The sequence below is a fragment of the Canis aureus genome, chromosome 2 (genome assembly GCF_053574225.1).
Source record: "Canis aureus isolate CA01 chromosome 2, VMU_Caureus_v.1.0, whole genome shotgun sequence".
NCBI lineage: Eukaryota > Metazoa > Chordata > Mammalia > Carnivora > Canidae > Canis > Canis aureus.
The window spans coordinates 73,865,846-73,883,002 of NC_135612.1; the positions used below are offsets into that span (position 1 = coordinate 73,865,846).

The 17,157-nt window shown below is 37.8% G+C and overlaps 1 protein-coding gene across 1 annotated transcript in view; it reads left to right on the top strand.

The window, feature by feature from the left end:
• The window catches only part of UGDH (UDP-glucose 6-dehydrogenase), a 29,339-nt gene extending 13,420 nt beyond the window's left edge, over positions 1-15,919 (top strand). The window contains exons 3-12 of the mRNA XM_077879077.1: positions 1,042-1,143; positions 4,839-5,039; positions 5,150-5,347; positions 6,448-6,595; positions 9,349-9,443; positions 11,505-11,635; positions 11,864-11,997; positions 12,925-13,016; positions 13,598-13,708; positions 14,556-15,919. Of these exons, the coding sequence (XP_077735203.1) occupies positions 1,042-1,143; positions 4,839-5,039; positions 5,150-5,347; positions 6,448-6,595; positions 9,349-9,443; positions 11,505-11,635; positions 11,864-11,997; positions 12,925-13,016; positions 13,598-13,708; positions 14,556-14,666 (1,323 nt within the window). The 3' untranslated portion in view covers positions 14,667-15,919. The remainder of the gene's footprint in view (positions 1-1,041; positions 1,144-4,838; positions 5,040-5,149; positions 5,348-6,447; positions 6,596-9,348; positions 9,444-11,504; positions 11,636-11,863; positions 11,998-12,924; positions 13,017-13,597; positions 13,709-14,555) is intronic.
• The last annotated feature ends 1,238 nt before the right edge of the window (positions 15,920-17,157 follow it).

The following is a 17,157-nucleotide window of genomic DNA, read 5'->3' on the forward strand; positions in this document are numbered from 1 at the left end:
CCTCTCTCTCTGTGTGTGTCTCTCATGAATAAATAAATAAAATCTTAAAAAAAAAAATACTCAGTCTGGATTTTGCTGATTGGACTGATCTAAGCAGATTTAGATCTGATTTTTTTTCTCCTTTCCTTTCCTTTCCTTTCCTTTCCTTTCCTTTCCTTCCCTTCCCTTCCCTTCCCTTCCCTTCCCTTCCCTTCCCTTTCCCTTTCCCTTTCCCTTTCCCTTTCCCTTTCCCTTTCCCTTTCCTTTTCCTTTTCCTTTTCTTTCCTTTCTTTTTTTTCCCTTTTTTCCCCCTTTCTTTTCCTTTCCTTTCCTTCTTTCAGACAAGAATACTTGTTAGGTGGTTTTGTACAGCTCAATATTCTTAACGTAACTATATTTCCTATTAAACTGTGTGGGGAAAGTAATAAAATTCTCAGTGAAAGTGTGTCTTACATTAGGACTTAGAAAAAATATACGTCTATGTAGGCACAGAGTAAATGTTGACTGACAACCAGTTGTATGACTTGAATTCTTGGGGGTAAGAACCTGCATTCATAATGATGATGCAAAATCAAATGTCTGCTTGAAATCACAGAAGACCTTGAATTTTCAGATAATTGTGTTGATACTCAGGTAATGGTTAACTCTTATAAAACAATCAGGCACATGGTAAACAATGACACATTGAAATGAGCCTGTGCTACTACTGAGGCAAGGCCAGCTTTGCTCTGTTTAGCATTGTTACATAATGTACGCTTTTGGCCTTTGCTGTGTGATCTTAGATATCTCTACAAAGGTGTTGTTTGAGGGCAAGTCTAGACCTTTAAATTAAAATATAACTATCTCCCTCTGCCTGTATCTCTGCCCCTCTCTCTCTCTGTGTCTCTCATGAGTATGTATGAATGAATGAATGAATGAATGAATGAATGAATGAATGAATAAATAAATAAATAAATAAATAAATAAATAAATAAATAAAAATAAAAACAACCACGTAAAATGCTATTCTTTTAGGTCGTCTCCTGTGACTGGTAAACTGTAACCACGACTCTTTCTTTTTAGCCTGGACTGAAAGAAGTGGTTGAATCCTGCCGAGGAAAGAATCTGTTTTTTTCTACCAATATTGACGATGCCATTAAAGAAGCTGATCTTGTATTTATTTCTGTAAGTATTTTCTTTCGCTGTGTGAGTTCTAATACATTCTTGTCTACACAGGAGTTTCATTGTATTTTAATAGTCATCCGTGGGTATCAAGACTTGTCCAGTGGAATCTTGGTTGTCACTTTGCCCAGCACTTGACCATACCCCGTAGTCATCTGGTCAAACGTGTCACTTCCAGTCACTGAGCAAAAGAATTTGGAGAAAATTCAGTCTGGGACCTAAAATTAGGAGGTGCTGACAACGTGTGAGACCAGTGTGGTGCTAGTATATGTATTTCATCATTTCTTGTTTCAACCACTGCTTGGGGACGTCCAGGTGGCTCGGCAGTTTAGCGCCGCCTTCAGCCCAGGGCCTGATCCTGGAGACCTGGGATCAAGTCCCATGTCGGGCTCCTTGCATGGAGCCTGCTTTTCCTCCCTCTGCCTGTGTCTCTGCCTCTCTCTCTCTCTCTCTCTCTGTCTCATGAATAAATAAAATCTTAAAAAAAAAAAAAAAAGATTTCAACCATTGCTTGGTAGAGGTGAGATAAAGAGAATCGGGTAAAATGTGTGTGCAAACTTATAGGTATCTCCTATCTAGATGAATTATGTTCTAGAAGTCATTTTATTTCTTATTTAAAAACTTTTTTAAGTTTTTAATTTTACACCCAACATGAGGCTCAAAGTTGACATGAGGTCAAGAGTCTCATGCTCCGCTGAGTCAGCCAGCTCCCCCACCAGAAATCATTTTAAATGAACTCTTTGCAACTTGGCTTGTATTGGTTAGGTGACAGGCTAGTCACAGGCACCTTTGACTCATAATATGGCTAACCTGTTGTACCTTTGTAATGAAAAAATAGAGCCAATGCTTGGGAGTAACTCTGGTAATCTAATATTTGAACCAAGATATTTTTCTTCTTACTGTCCTCGTAGCCATTTGCTCAAATATTCTGTATGTGATGGGATATATACTCTTATGACTGAGTTACACGATTCAAGACCTTTAGAGCCTTGAAGAATAAAGGGAAAGCCAGTGGTCTGCGCTTTGACTGAGTCCCATGAACTAAAGGAAAGAAACATCATAGGGTCCCCAGAGGGTAGATGTTGTTGAATTGATTATGCATTTTGTTGATTATAAGTTGTTGAATTAGGGATTATTTTCGGACTGATAAGACAAAAGCAGTACTATAGAGGTATGTTAACTCCAGAAGAAAGTGGTAATGAAGCCAGTGGTGAAAGTGTTATGAGTTCAGTCTCTCATTTGGCATTCTTAATTACTTCAGACAAACTGGTGCAGCTTCTGTGACTTGCCAACCCATCCTCTACTTAAGCTTAGAGAAGGTTAAGGTACAAGACATAGAAAATGAGAAAAGACTTTGGAATAACTAGGTACTTGGAGAAAATCAAGAAATTATCTAAGTCCAACTTTTAGATAACTGGAGCTCAGATGTGAATAGGGGGATTTTCTATTAAAAAAATTTTTTTTTAAGAGAATCTATTCTCAGGCAGTAGAGTCCACTTTAGGGTGGTCTGGCCAGACAGTTAATTTTATAGTTGCCTCTGTGCAGATCTAGCTGGAGCCACTGTGAGTCTTTCCAAGCTACTGTGTATAAATGTTATGGTAACTTATTACTGTATAACTTGCATCTACTTCCCATTATTCTCTTGACTAGCTTTTTATTTATTTTTTTTTAAGATTTTATTTTTTTTAGATAGTCACACACAGAGAGAGAGAGAGAGAGAGAGAGAGAGAGGCAGAGACACAGGCAGAGAGAGAAGCAGGCTCCATGCACCGGGAGCCTGACGTGGGATTCGATCCCGGGTCTCCAGGATCGCGCCCTGGGCCAAAGGCAGGCGCTAAACCGCTGCGCCACCCAGGGATCCCCTGACTAGCTTTTAAAAATGTATTTGTCATACACTTTTCCTTATGGAAAATATCAAATTCATATAAAAGATGAAGATGATACTATAATGAACCCCTGTTTACACATTCTCTATGGTCAGCAGTAACCATGGCTGATCTTGTTTCTTTACTGCTTCTCTCCCTTTCCTCCTACCCCCAGCTATTTTCAGGCAAACTGCAGGTAGGAAGAGTTTTATGTGGATCAATTTTCAATTGTGATACTCAGAGCACTTTATAGGGGAAGCTCTCTGATCCACCCTCATCTTTAGCATGTTCCACCTATCCTGTTAGCCATCTTGGCCCTTCTGAACTTGGGTACTTCCATGTCTAAGGCTTTTCCTAACTTTTCCAAGCAGATAAACAACTTTTGTTCTCCTGATTTTCACGTCTCAACACAGTCTTTGAGTTTTGGTTTATTTTGGCTTCCTTCCTTTATTTAGTCCCTATTAGGTTATAAGTTTGTCAAGAAATGAGAATTAGTATCACTAATTACTGGTTCAGAAACTATTCCTGTAAGGGGCACCTGGCTGACTCAGTTGGTAGAGCACACAACTAAATCTCAGGGCCCTGAGTTCAAGCCCCACGTTGGGCATGGAGCCTAGTTAAAACACACGCACACACAAACACTATACCTATATAGAATTTTAGGCTTTCTGGAGTGCTTTGATTTTTACCAAAGCATTATAAAACCCAGATTAGATTTTATTTTTTTGAAATATTTTTATTTATTTTAGTTTTTAAAGAGAGAGAGAGAGTGACTGAGCAAGTAGAGAGGGACAAAGAGAGAGGGGGAGGGAGAATCTTTTTTTTTTTTTTTTTTTTTTGAGAGAGAGAGAATCTTAAACAGACTCCATACTCAGTGCAGAGTCCAACATGGGGCTTGATCTCACAACCCTGAGATCATGGCATGAGACCAAACCAAGAGTCAGTTGTTTAATGGACTGAGCCACCCAGGCACCCCTCCAGATGAGATTTTAGAGAGCATACAAACCTCATTTTCCAATGAGGTGGTTGGAGCAAAGGCAGCTCACTGGACTCATGATTTATTTTTCTTTCTATTTGATAGTCTTCGTCTGCATAGTATGGTGAGTCCTGAAGATGCTAGATAATGTCTAGCCTTTAATGAGCTGAGAAAGCATTTGTGAATGATACTGCAAACATTTTTGAAAAGGTATTGATATATAGGTCTATTTAAAAAGGAGGATAGAAAAGGAATTTAAAATTTGGTTTTAAAGACCAAGAGGGGATCCCTGGGTAGCTCAGCGGTTTAGCACCTCCCTTTGGCCCAGGGCGTGATCCTGGAGTCCCAGGATCGAGTCCCACGTCGGGCTCCCTGCATGGAGCCTGCTTCTCCCTCTGCCTGTGTCTCTGCCTCTGTGTGTGTCTCTCATGAATAAATAAATAAATAAAACCTTAAAAAAAAAAAAAAAAAAAGACCAGGATAATATATTACATACAATAAAGAAAGGAAAGAAAACATACATTTCCTTTCAGACTATAAACTCCTTTAGGACAAAAACAGTCTTATTCATCTTTATATCTTCAGGGCTTAGCTTAGAACGTGTCTGTCTGATAACTGTCACTACACACTAGCTTCTCAACAGAAATTTGCTGAATGAGTTCCCCAAATGCTTCAGGCTGTTTTGTCTGGTGATTATAAAATGTATCATTTCCATGAATCTAATAGAGGGTTGAATTAAAACTAATGATGATTGTTAACTTCCCACTTAACTGGTTAATTGATGATTCAGGGTTCATCTTGAAATCACTGAATGTCTCATAGATACTTTGTTTGTAATCCCATATGCTTTTATCAGGTGAACACTCCAACAAAAACGTATGGAATGGGGAAAGGTCGCGCGGCAGATCTGAAGTATATTGAGGCTTGTGCCAGACGCATTGTGCAAAACTCACATGGGTACAAAATTGTGACTGAGAAAAGCACAGTTCCAGTGCGGGCAGCAGAAAGTATTCGCCGAATATTTGATGCAAACACAAAACCCAACTTGAATTTACAGGTATGATAAAAAGGAAGCACTAGAACCTGATTCTTATATAAATATTGACAACTTGTAGTTGCCTGTGGCTAATTCTAAGCTTAAAACTTTGCTTTGCATTGGGATTCTAGGTGCTGTCCAACCCTGAGTTCTTGGCAGAAGGAACAGCCATCAAGGACCTAAAGAACCCAGACAGAGTACTGATTGGAGGGGATGAAACCCCAGAGGGCCAGAGAGCTGTGCAGGCACTGTGTGCTGTGTATGAGCACTGGGTTCCCAGAGAAAAGATCCTCACCACTAATACTTGGTCTTCAGAACTTTCCAAACTGGTTGGTACATAGCATTCAACCCTCCATTAAATTTAAAGCTAAGGACTTATATCTCTTAAGCCTGATAAGCTACACAGGTACTCTCTTAATAATATTTAGAACATAATATTCCTGTCCATTATGAAATAATTATGAAATAAATTTCACAAGGGAAATCAAATATAAGGGTAAAAATATTCTGAAAAATTCTAAAGTAAAAAAATTATAAATTTTTAATAAAATGTGACATAAAATGGAGGATGCATTAAAATAGTAGTTTCTAATGGGGCTCCTGAGTGGCTCAGTTGGTTGAGTGTCCGGCTCTTGATTTCGGCTCAGGTCATGATTTCAGGGTCATGGGATCCAGCCCTGTGTCAGGCTCTGTGTGCAGGGGTAGTCTGCTTGATATTCTCTCTTTCTCCCTCTGCCCCTACCCCCGCCCCAGTAGTTGCTTACTTTCTCTTTCTCTCTCTCAAATACATAAATCTTTAAAAAGAAAATAGTTTTTAAAATCATTCTTTTGGGGATCCCTGGGTGGCTCAGCGGTTTAGCGCCTGCCTTCGGCCCAGGGTGTGATCCTGGAGTCCCAGGATTGAGTCCCACATCAGGCTCCCTGCGTGGAGCCTGCATCTCCCTCTGCCTATGTCTCTGCCTCTCTCTCTCTCTCTCTGATTCTCATGAATAAATAAATAAAATCTTAAAAAAAAAAATACAATAGGGTAGCCCCGGTGGCGCAGCAGTTTAGTGCCGCCTGCAGCCCGGGGGTGTGATCCTGGAGACCCGGGATCGAGTCCCAAGTCTGGCTCCCTGCATGGAGCCTGCTTCTCTCTCTGCCTGTGTCTCTGCCTCTCTTTCACTCTCTCTGAATAAATAAATAAATAAATCTTTAAAAAAAAATACAATAAAATCACTCTATTTTTAATCCCATTCTTAATCATCTTTCTCATCTTTCTTCTCTAGTTTAAAATATTTTCCTTTACCAGCACATCCATAGCCTCCTGAAATTGAGTCCAGTAACTTATATCTCCTCAGTAATTTGTATCAATTCAGTGAATTACTATAGAGACATATAAAATTGCTATTTTAACACATCATGCCTTTCCTGTTTTTTTTCCCCAAAGGCAGCAAATGCTTTTCTTGCCCAGAGGATCAGCAGCATTAACTCCATAAGTGCCCTCTGTGAAGCAACAGGGGCTGATGTAGAAGAGGTGGCAACAGCCATTGGAATGGACCAGAGAATTGGAAATAAGTTTCTGAAAGCCAGTGTTGGTAAATTGAAATTTTTCTGTACATAAAGTAGGTTCATCAGTAGCTAGGTCTCTAACTTTAAGGAAGTCTTTATAACATGTAACCTTTAACTTATCAGGAACTTTCCAAGTGAAGCAGTAATTAAAGTTATGTAGTTTTAATAATTATTGATTGATTAGTAAGATAAATATAGTTCACTGTTTTAGGAGGATTAATTAGTATTTAGTTAGAACATTTAGGAAGAGTAAGTTCAGGAGACCACATAAGAAATAACTCAATACCTTACAAAGAGGAAAAAAAATTCCCCATCATTTGCTTTGCCTACTACATACGCTTTTGGAAATGTGGCCTTGGTGATATACAGTTGGTCCTCATTATTTGCCAGTTTTGTATGTATGAATAATTTTACTTGCTAAAATTTCTTTGTAACCCCAAAATCAATACTCATAGTACTTTCATGGTCATTTACAGACACAATTGAACAGCAAAAAATTTGAGCCACCCAACAGAGACATTCCCAGCAAAAGTTACGTAAGGCAGTGATTGTATTCTCTTGTTTCAGCTCCTATTCTGTAAACAAGTGGTCTACTTAGTGTCACATTTTTTACATTTTTGTACTTTTTCTTGGTAATGTCACTTTTTTAAATAGCCCTTTGGGTAATATATAGAATTGTTGAATCACTGTGTTGTATACCTGAAACTAATATAACACTATATGTTTACTGGAATTAAAATTAACATATATATATATAAATATATATTTATTTATTTAACAAATAAATAAATTTATATATATATGAAATATCCAACTTACAAAAAACATAAAATTTTTAAAAATGTAATAAAAATAAGCTGATAATGTATCAATTTGTTGGTGAAATGTGACCATTATAAGCTCAATAGGAACCTATTTCCCCTAGGAGCAATGCTTTAGTATTCAGTAATCCCATGTTTCTGGCACTTTTGCAGAATATAACTACTGGATAATAAAAATTGAGTGTATTTTTAGATATAAGTTAATAAGGTTGATGTCAGGGTAAATAGAGTTTTATAGATTGGGCCCTGGGCAGCTTGTCTTGTATTTCTGGGCCCTTATGCCGTATCCCAGTACTATTTTCCCTGGCCCTTTTCTATCTTTTTAGTATTTTCTTTAAGCTACCATTTAGTAAAAATAGCTACTGTTTCTTGAAGGCTTATTATCAGAGTTCTGAACTAGTACTTTATGTATCTCTTTTATTAATCCTTGTAGCCTGTTAAGAAGGTGCTGGTATCTCCTTAATAGAGATAATTGAGGTTTGGGAAATTTTTGCAACTTGCTCAGAGTCCTATAACTGCTAAGTGGCTAGGTGTTTCTGACTTCAAAGCCCCTGCCAATCCTCACTGTATATTGAATTTGCACTAGAACGAAGTGGGCAAACTATTGTCCTTGGGCCAAACCTGACTCATAGTTTGTTTTTATAAATAGTTTTATTGGAATACAGCCATGGCTATTTTAGTACATATTGTTTGACTGCTTTTGAGCTACAAAGGCAGAATTGAATAGTTGTGCCAGAGACTGTGTGGCCCACGAAAGCTAAAATATTTACAATTTGTCCCATAAAAGTTTACCAGCCCTGTGTTAAAATAAGAGATATGGGACAGTGATACTAGATGAATGAAAAATAAAATAGAAAATGTAGCCATAATAAAACAACTAGATTATCTGGGAATTATTTATAGAGTTGATTAGTTGCTTGCAGATTTCACACAATCTATAAACCCACTAAATTTCCAATATCCAAATTTTATTATTATTTTTTAAGATTTTATTTATTTGTTCATAGAGAGAGAGGCAGAGACACAAGCAGAGGGAGAAGCAGGCTCCATGCAGGGAGCCTGATGTGGGACTTGATCCCTGGTCTCCAGGATCACACCCTGGGCTGAAGGCGGTGCTAAATCGCTATGCCACCTGGGCTGCCTGCAAATTTTATTATTAAAAATTTCTAGGTGTAGGGGTGCCTGGGTGGTTCAGTCGGTTAAGTGTCTGTTTTTGCCTCAGGTCATGATCCCGGGGTCCTAGGATTGAGCCCTGCATTGGGCTCCCTACTCACTGGAGAGTCTGCTTCTCCCTCTCCCTTTGCCCCTCCCTACTGCTGATACACCCCCCTCTCTCCTTCTCAAATCAATCAATCAATCAATCAGTCATAAAAAAGAATCCTAGGGGCACCTGGATGGTTCAGTTGGTTAAGTGTTTGACCCTTGATTTCCACTCAGGTTTGATCTCAAGGTTGTGAGATCCACACTGGGCATGGGGCCTGCTTAAGATTCTCTCCCTCTCCTTCTGTCATTCCCACCCCTCCCCTCTCTCTTAAAAAAAAAAAAAAAAGAGCCCCCAAAAATCCTAGCATGGAGCCGTCTGGCTGGCACAGTCAGTAGAGCATGTGACTCTTGATCTCAAGGTTGTGAGTTTGAGCCCCATGTATGGTATGGAGTTTACTTAGAAAAAAATTCTAGCACAGGCCCTTAAATTTAGTGTGACAGATTTGTCACATGAATCATTTGTGATTCTTTTTTTTTTTTTTTTAAGGATTTTATTTATTCATGAAAGACACAAAGAGAGGCAGAGACATAGGCAGAGGGAGAAGCAGGCTCCCCACGGGGAGCCCGATGTGGGACTTGATCCCAGGATCCCAGAATCATGACCTGAGCTAAAGGCAGACACTCAGAAACTGAGCCACCCAGGTGCCCCCTCATTTGTGGTTTTTAAATGAAAATACTGTTACTTTTTTCTTCAGGTTTTGGCGGAAGCTGCTTTCAGAAGGATGTTCTGAATTTGGTTTATCTCTGTGAAGCTCTGAATTTGCCTGAAGTAGCTCGTTATTGGCAGCAGGTATTAATCTTTATAGTCAACAACTTTTGATTAATTTCTAATTAAAACCTGTCACCTTTTGTCTGTAAAATGTTTTTGAAAGGAATTATTTATTCCGGGAACTCAACTATTATTACATTCAATTTGTTTATTTTAGGTTTATTTGTTAGGCCTCTATGTTTTTAATTTGCCCTTTTTGCTAATGAACTCTGATGAAAATTTCTGATAAGCCATATTTCTTCTAGTTCTATAACAAATTTGCTCTCAGAGTAAAGCAGAACTGTTATTCTTTTTAGAGGGGGAGGAGCAGAGGGAGAGAAAATCTTAGCAGGCTCCACACTCAGCCCAGAGCCCCACATAGGGCTTGATATCACAACCCTGAGATCATGACCTGAGCTGAAATCAAGAGTCAGGTGCTTAACTGTGCTACCTAGACACCCCAAGAATTATTATGCTTAACTATAAATCTTTTTGGGCACCTGGATGGCACAGTTGGTTAAGTGTCCAACTCTTGGTTTGGGATTGAGCCCAGATCAGGCTCTGTGTTCACCATGGAATCTGCTTGAGATTCTCTCTCCCTCTCTCCCTCCACCCCACATCACCCCCCTGCACTTTGATGTGCTCTCTCCTTTTCTCTAAAATAAATGAAGAAATTTTTTTTTTAATTATAAATCTTTTCTATCTTTAAAAGCAGAAAATCAAAAAAATTAAAAAAGAAAAACAGAAAATCAAAATAAAGGAGGAATCTGTATTGTAATTCTTTCAAGTGGTTTGTGTGTGTTGATACTGGTTTTGTCCTTTTGAGATTTGCAGAGCTAAAATTAGAGACCCTTCCCAAATTGAAAATAGAGTTAATATTAATTGAGTGCTTTCTCTGCACCAGGCATTTTTTTAGGTACTTTGGGTATAGTATTTCATTTAGTCCTCATCACTAATATTGGCCTCCATTATAGGTAAAGAAACTGAACCTTAGAGATGTTAAATAATTTGTCCAAGATACCAGCCAGTATAAATATCTTCCTCAAAAATTTTCCTGCAAGTTTATAGTTTTTAGATTTCAGCAGTGGGTGAGAATATAAGGAAATGTACATTTTTAAGAAAAATGTATGATATAAAAGTTTGTTTCACTCAATCCAGCAAGATGACTTTATCTTCCTGTCGTCATGGCAAAAATGCAGATAAAGGCTTGGTTTTTCAACACTTGGAGCTTATTTCTGCAGCTCTCAGACTTTAAAACAGCCCCTAAAAGTCAGAGCCTTGAAAAAAAAAGTAAAAGCCAGTCTCCTTCCTTACATTCATCTGGTCACTAATTTGAAGTCTTGTCTATACACTCTTAGGAGAGTAAAGGATTAGGTGATTGGAGACTTTTACTCTTATAATATTTATTTTAAAACTTTGCCAAGAAAAAAAAAAAAAACTTTGCCAAGGGAGGGGCACCTGTGTGGCTCTGTTGGTTAAGCTTCTGGCTCTTGATTTTGGCTCAGGTCATGATCTCAGGGTGGTGAGATTGTGTTGGACCTGCTTAAGGTTCTTCTGTCTCCCTCTCCATCTGACCATCCCTGCACGCTCCCTCTCAGAAACAACTTTGCCAAGGGTTAGTGATGTTCTGGTTCATCCAGAAGCAACTATAACTCTGTGCATTGTTCAAATGTTCTCTGTCCACTTTCTACTCACTGGTGAGGGGTGAGGGATAACATATGGGGGGGGGGGCTTTGGGATTTGATTGCTTGCAGCTTTGCTTCCACAGAGTTTGGAGAAGCTGGCTAAGGAGAACACTAAGTGCCTTCTTTAACCTCTAATGGGGTTGAAACTTAGTCGTGCTCTCACCATCCATTCCATTCCAGATTGATGAATGGAAAGTTAAGCCAAATGGAAATTTTCATGATGGCTTTAAGTGGTGGGGTGCTAATTCTTTTTTAAATCAATAGATACTAACAAGGTTGGTTAGTTTTTGCCTCCTGTTACTTTATGAAGTTGATATTCATACAATAGTACTATAAAACTCTGAACAGTGTATGGCATAGGCTGCCCCTCTGCACTAATTGTACATCCAACATTGCATAATTGTATGTGTAATTTCAGGTTATAGATATGAATGACTACCAGAGAAGGAGATTTGCTTCCCGGATTATAGACAGTTTGTTTAATACAGTAACTGATAAGAAGATAGCTATTTTGGGATTTGCATTCAAAAAGGACACCGGTGATACAAGGTATCAATCAGTTCCTTAAAATATTTCAACCCCTTTGAGAGTGTTAACTCATCTTTTTTTGATTTTTTATGGTGGGTATGTGTATGGAAATATATACATATATATAGTATAAAGAATAAAAATAAACATCCATGTCCTCACAAGAAATAGAATCTTACCTCTATAAACCCCTAGGTATTAGAATATATGCCATTTGAAAGCTTAGCAATACTGATTTTTTTCCTTCAGAGAATCTTCTAGTATATATATCAGCAAATATTTGATGGATGAAGGTGCACATCTCCATATATATGATCCAAAAGTACCAAGGGAACAAATAGTTGTGGATCTTTCTCACCCAGGAGTTTCACAGGATGACCAAGGTAAAGCTGTGAGTTTCATGAATCACTTTGAGTATGGGCCCTAAGACTTGTTTGTTCACTAGAAACCTTTGGTTGTTTTGTCATTGTGTTTTCTTTTCTTTTTCTTTTTTTAATGAAATGCTACATTTTAAAAAAGTTTTAATCCCAGTATAGTTAACATACAGTATTATATTAGTTTCAGAATTACAATTTAGTAATTCAACAGTTCGATACATTATCTGGTGCTCATCATGATATTGCACTCTTAATCCCCATCACCTATTTTACCCATCCCTCACCTGCCTCCCCTCTAGTAACCATCAGTTTGTTCTCTATAGCCGAGAGTCTGTTTCTTAATCTCTCTCTTCTCTCTTTGTCCTTTGTTTTGTTTCTTAAATTCCACACATAAGTGAAATCATATAGTATTTGTATTTCTCTGACTGGCTTATTTCACTTAGCATTATACTCTTTAGCTCTATCTGTGTCATTGCAAATGGCAAGGTTTCATTCTTTTTTATGGCTGAATAATATTCCATATTGAATATATATAAATATATAAAACACATCTTTAACCATTCATCTATTGATAAATATTTGTGCTGATTCCATGGTGGTTCCATTTTTATCATTGGTAAAACCTCTTTTCAGCCTCATTTCTCTAAAATTAAACACTTCGACTTTGTTCCATCAACTTTGATTTGAAGTAGTTGTGTGCAGCTTAGTCTAATGATTTTTCCAACATATTTTAAAAAGCCCCAGAGGTTCCTAGGAGATGCTGCTAGGACAAGTTTTAGGTGCTCTAGGCCCCGACCTTTACTCTTATTCTCACTTCAATCATACCATTTCACTTCTGTTGGACCCTCAACTCTTCCTGCAATCCTAGTATTAAAGTGCATAATTTCCAATAACTCCTTTTTTATTGCCAGTTTCTTGTTGCTGTTGTTACAGTGTCCCGGCTTGTGACCATTTCTAAGGATCCATATGAAGCATGTGATGGTGCCCATGCTGTGGTTATTTGCACAGAATGGGACATGTTTAAGGTGAGGTGACAAAAGTAATATGAAAGAAAATTTATTGGGCAGCCTGGGTGGCTCAGTGGTTTAGTGCCACCTTCAGCCCGGGACATGATCCTGGGGACCCAGGATCGAGTCCTGCATTGGGCTCCCTGCATGGAGCCTGCTTCTCCCTCTGCCTATGTCTCTGCCTCTCTCTCTCTCTGTGTCTCTCATGAATAAATAAATAAAAAATCTTAGAAAGAAAGAAAGAAAGAAAGAAAGAAAGAAAGAAAGAAAAGAAAAGAAAGAAAGAAAGAAAATTTATTTATTATTATTATTATTTTTTTTTTTTTAAAGATTTTATATAAGAGAGAGAAAGTGCATGCACATGGGCTGGGGGAAGGACAGAGGGAGAGGGAAAAGCTGGCTCTCCACTGAGCAGGGAGCCTGATGCAGGGGTTCAATCCCAGGGCCCTGGGATCATGACCAGAGCCGAAAGCAGATACTTAACTGACTGAGCCACCCAGCCACCCCTAAAGAAAATTTTAGAGTATTCTGGTATCAGTTGGGGTTGAGTATGTATGCATATGTATGTTCTAATTGTGGTTTTGGTTCTGTCTTTATAGGAACTGGATTATGAACGCATTCATAAAAAAATGCTGAAGCCAGCCTTTATCTTTGATGGGCGACGTGTCCTGGATGGGCTCCATAATGAACTACAAACCATTGGCTTCCAGGTAATTATTAGGATCCTGGATTGGCTTTGTTTTGTTTGGTCATTTTTTTTGTAGTGGGTTTGACTTTTAGAATTTTCATGTTCCCTTCTTTAGCAATAACATAACTCAGGGGCACCATGTCAGTTCTCTGGGAAATCTCTATGTGATTTGTGTAATTACTTCATTCTCTCCTTAATTGTGATCTATAGATCATTCAGTATTGGTCTTCCTTATATACCTAGGAGTCAGCAGTTGCCTATTAAATAGGGATAGAATGTACCCTGCCTTACTGTATTTAAAGATCAAGTAAGAAGATATAAAACTTAGAAGAAAAGATTTTTCTTCCCAGAGCCACCCAGGCTGTTCTGTCAAACTGTCTGGACCACAGTGACCCAGGTCACTTATTCCTATATGAATGTTTTGAAAACTGCAAAATGCAGTAGAGTTGTTGTACAGGATCCTGTACCTTCTGAGTGCTCAGCACTGTCCTCGCACCTGAGAGGTCTGAGTGAAAAGTATGGGAACTTCAGTGGGAGTTGCCCTTTTTAATTCTAAGTAGACATGAGAATAGAGTTTGAGAGAGAATGTGATTTCCTTGGAATCTGGTCTGTAAGTTGCTCTCATCCATGTGCTGAGACAATGGAGGCATGTGAGCCTGTCTTCTGAGGGGATCTGGTGTTGGGAGTGGCAGGAGTAAGAGTGTCTAGACATTGCTAGGGAGAGTAGGAGTATACAATGACTCTAGAAACATGAAAAATATGGAAGGAACCAAAGATCTTTCATAGCAACCAGACAACTTGAAACCCTCTTTTGCTTTTAAAAGGAAAAAAATACATTTTGTTTCTAAAATCTTTTTTTCCCCCCCCAGATTGAAACAATTGGAAAAAAGGTGTCTTCAAAGAGAATTCCGTATGCTCCTTCTGGAGAAATTCCAAAGTTTAGTCTTCAGGATCCACCAAACAAGAAACCCAGAGTATAGACATCTCCATTTTTATTTGTAATTTTTTTGGTACTTTAGGATAGCAGATATCTATCTGATATTAAGTGATAAATGAACCAAGTGTTTTTAAGGAAACAAAGCTATTTTTTTAATAATCAAATTTATACTAGCGGTATGGGAATTAGCATATCTGGTATTACGAATCTAGAATATTTTTTACATATTTTTATAATGTTGTTACCTCAGTGATTGGATGAGTGATAATCATGTTGGTTTTAATTGTGTCAATTTTTGTAAAACAAAAATTAAACCTCAAACACTTTTGATTATACAAAATGTTCATAGACAGCACTTTAATATCACGTCGTAAAGGAAAAGGCACTCTTCAGTTTTTCTGATCATTGGTTTATTTACTTGTCATTAAATCTGTATTTTAAACCATGAAATTGCTATTCTGAATACTGGGCTAAGCTGGCCAGCCTTTCTAAAAGTGTCCTGGAGACTTAGAGGCGTCTGGCTTAATTGGGTAACCTGTTTTCAAGCCTTTCTTGTCTCTCTGAACATGGAAGGAAGATGCAGTGGCAGGATGGGGCCTTGTGTGCTTTTCTCTCTTTTCTTTTTTGAATGTGCTTAAAACATTTTCCTATACTTCCATGTTACCAGTGACCCTGAAAGTTTGGTTTGAGTTAATGTTCCTTTGCTCCTTTTGTTTTAAGGAGCTGTGTTGTTGTTGTTTTAGCCCAAGATCATCACTGTTCATTTACAGTCAATCAAATAAGACTAAAAGGCAATTTTTTTAATCATGAAGAGTATATTAGTATTAGTCTAGTTTATTCTTCACTTCTCATTTTTTCTCATTGATCATTATTTTTTTTAGTGCAGGAGACAAAAATATTTGTTACCTTAATTTTGCATTTTATTTCTGTAACTCATTGAAGTTTCCTTTTAAATAAGAAAACCAATATAATCTCATGTATGAGCTTAAAGAAGTAGATTTTTAGAAATTATGTATGGCATAATTCTAAAATAAGAATTTCTGTATGTTTCCATATGCTCTTTTCTTATGTCTCTTATTATATTTTATTTTCTCTTGTGCTTTATCATTATTGAAATATGTCAGATGTCCATTTGTTGCTTGTACTATGCTGAGAATGTACAAATAAAGTTGAACCAGATACATGTCTCATCCTTTAGGAATTTTGCAGTTCAGTATAAATGCAGAGACAAATATAAAGATGAGGACAGACATCTACAGATATCACATACATAAATAAAATATTCTGTATCAACAATTGCGTGAGTGTATTTTTTGTCACGGTGCAAGTAACAAATGAGTCATGACAGTCTGACATTAGACAGAAAAACATTACTCCTTAGTTTTGTAAGGAAAGGGTATTACATCATTCTTTCAAATGATGTCAGAAAGGGTGGGAATTTAGCAAATAGATCAGGTATTGACAAACCAAATCTCATGGGCTAAATCTGGCCAGCCCCCTGTAAGCTAAAAATAGTTTTTACATTTTTACAAGATTACATTTTAAATGGTTATGTAAGTCCCCAGTTTTGCCCGTTGGCCTGAAAAGCCTAAAATATTTGCTATCTGGCTTTTTAAGAAAACGTTTGCAGATCAGAGGGAAAAAAAACAAAACACCAGAAAGAGAAAAGCACCAGACGGATTCAACCTAAAATGATTCCTTACTCATAAGACCTTGAAGTGAGGGATCCCTGGGTGGCACAGCGGTTTGGCGCCTGCCTTTGGCCCAGGGCGCGATCCTGGAGACCCGGGATCGAATCCCATGTCGGGCTCCCTGCATGGAGCCTGCTTCTCCCTCTGCCTGTATCTCTGCCTCTCTCTCTCTCTCTCTCTCTCTCTGTGACTATCATGAATAAATAAATAAAATCTTAAAAAAAAAAAGACCTTGAAGTGAGAATGAGCTTATTAATTAGAATTTGCTTTATATTCCTGTTTGAAAATATTCTTGTATTCTGTTTAATAGTCTATCGAAGGGATTATAACCCAGAGGTTTCTTACAAAAGCAGAATCAGGCACTGAATTTAAGTTGCAGGATGCTTCAATGCCTAGGATTTATAAGTAAATAATTATGTGTAAAGTATAGTTATTGACTAAAAAGAAGGAAAGATGAGCTAAAGATAGCTCATAGAACCAGTATATTTTTCTCCCCATTACAAATGGGGAGAAAAAAAAAAACCCAGTAACTGGGCAAGTAACTTAGCAATTTGAGTCCTTTGTGTGAAAAGTTGCAAGAAGGTGGTTAGCCTTTTCTCCCCCTGCTAAGAAAATTAAAGCATCTCTGTGTGTTTTAAATGACATAAGGCTTCTATTTTTATTAGCTGGTATGTTTTTGATTGGGGCAATGAATACTGGTGAGATTATTAACTAGGATTTACAACTGAAAATAATATGGAGATAGCACCTGAGTGGCTCAGTCAGTTAAGCGTCCGACTCTTGATTTTGGCTCATTTCACGATCTCAGGGCTGTAGGATCAAACCCTGCATCAGGCTCCACGC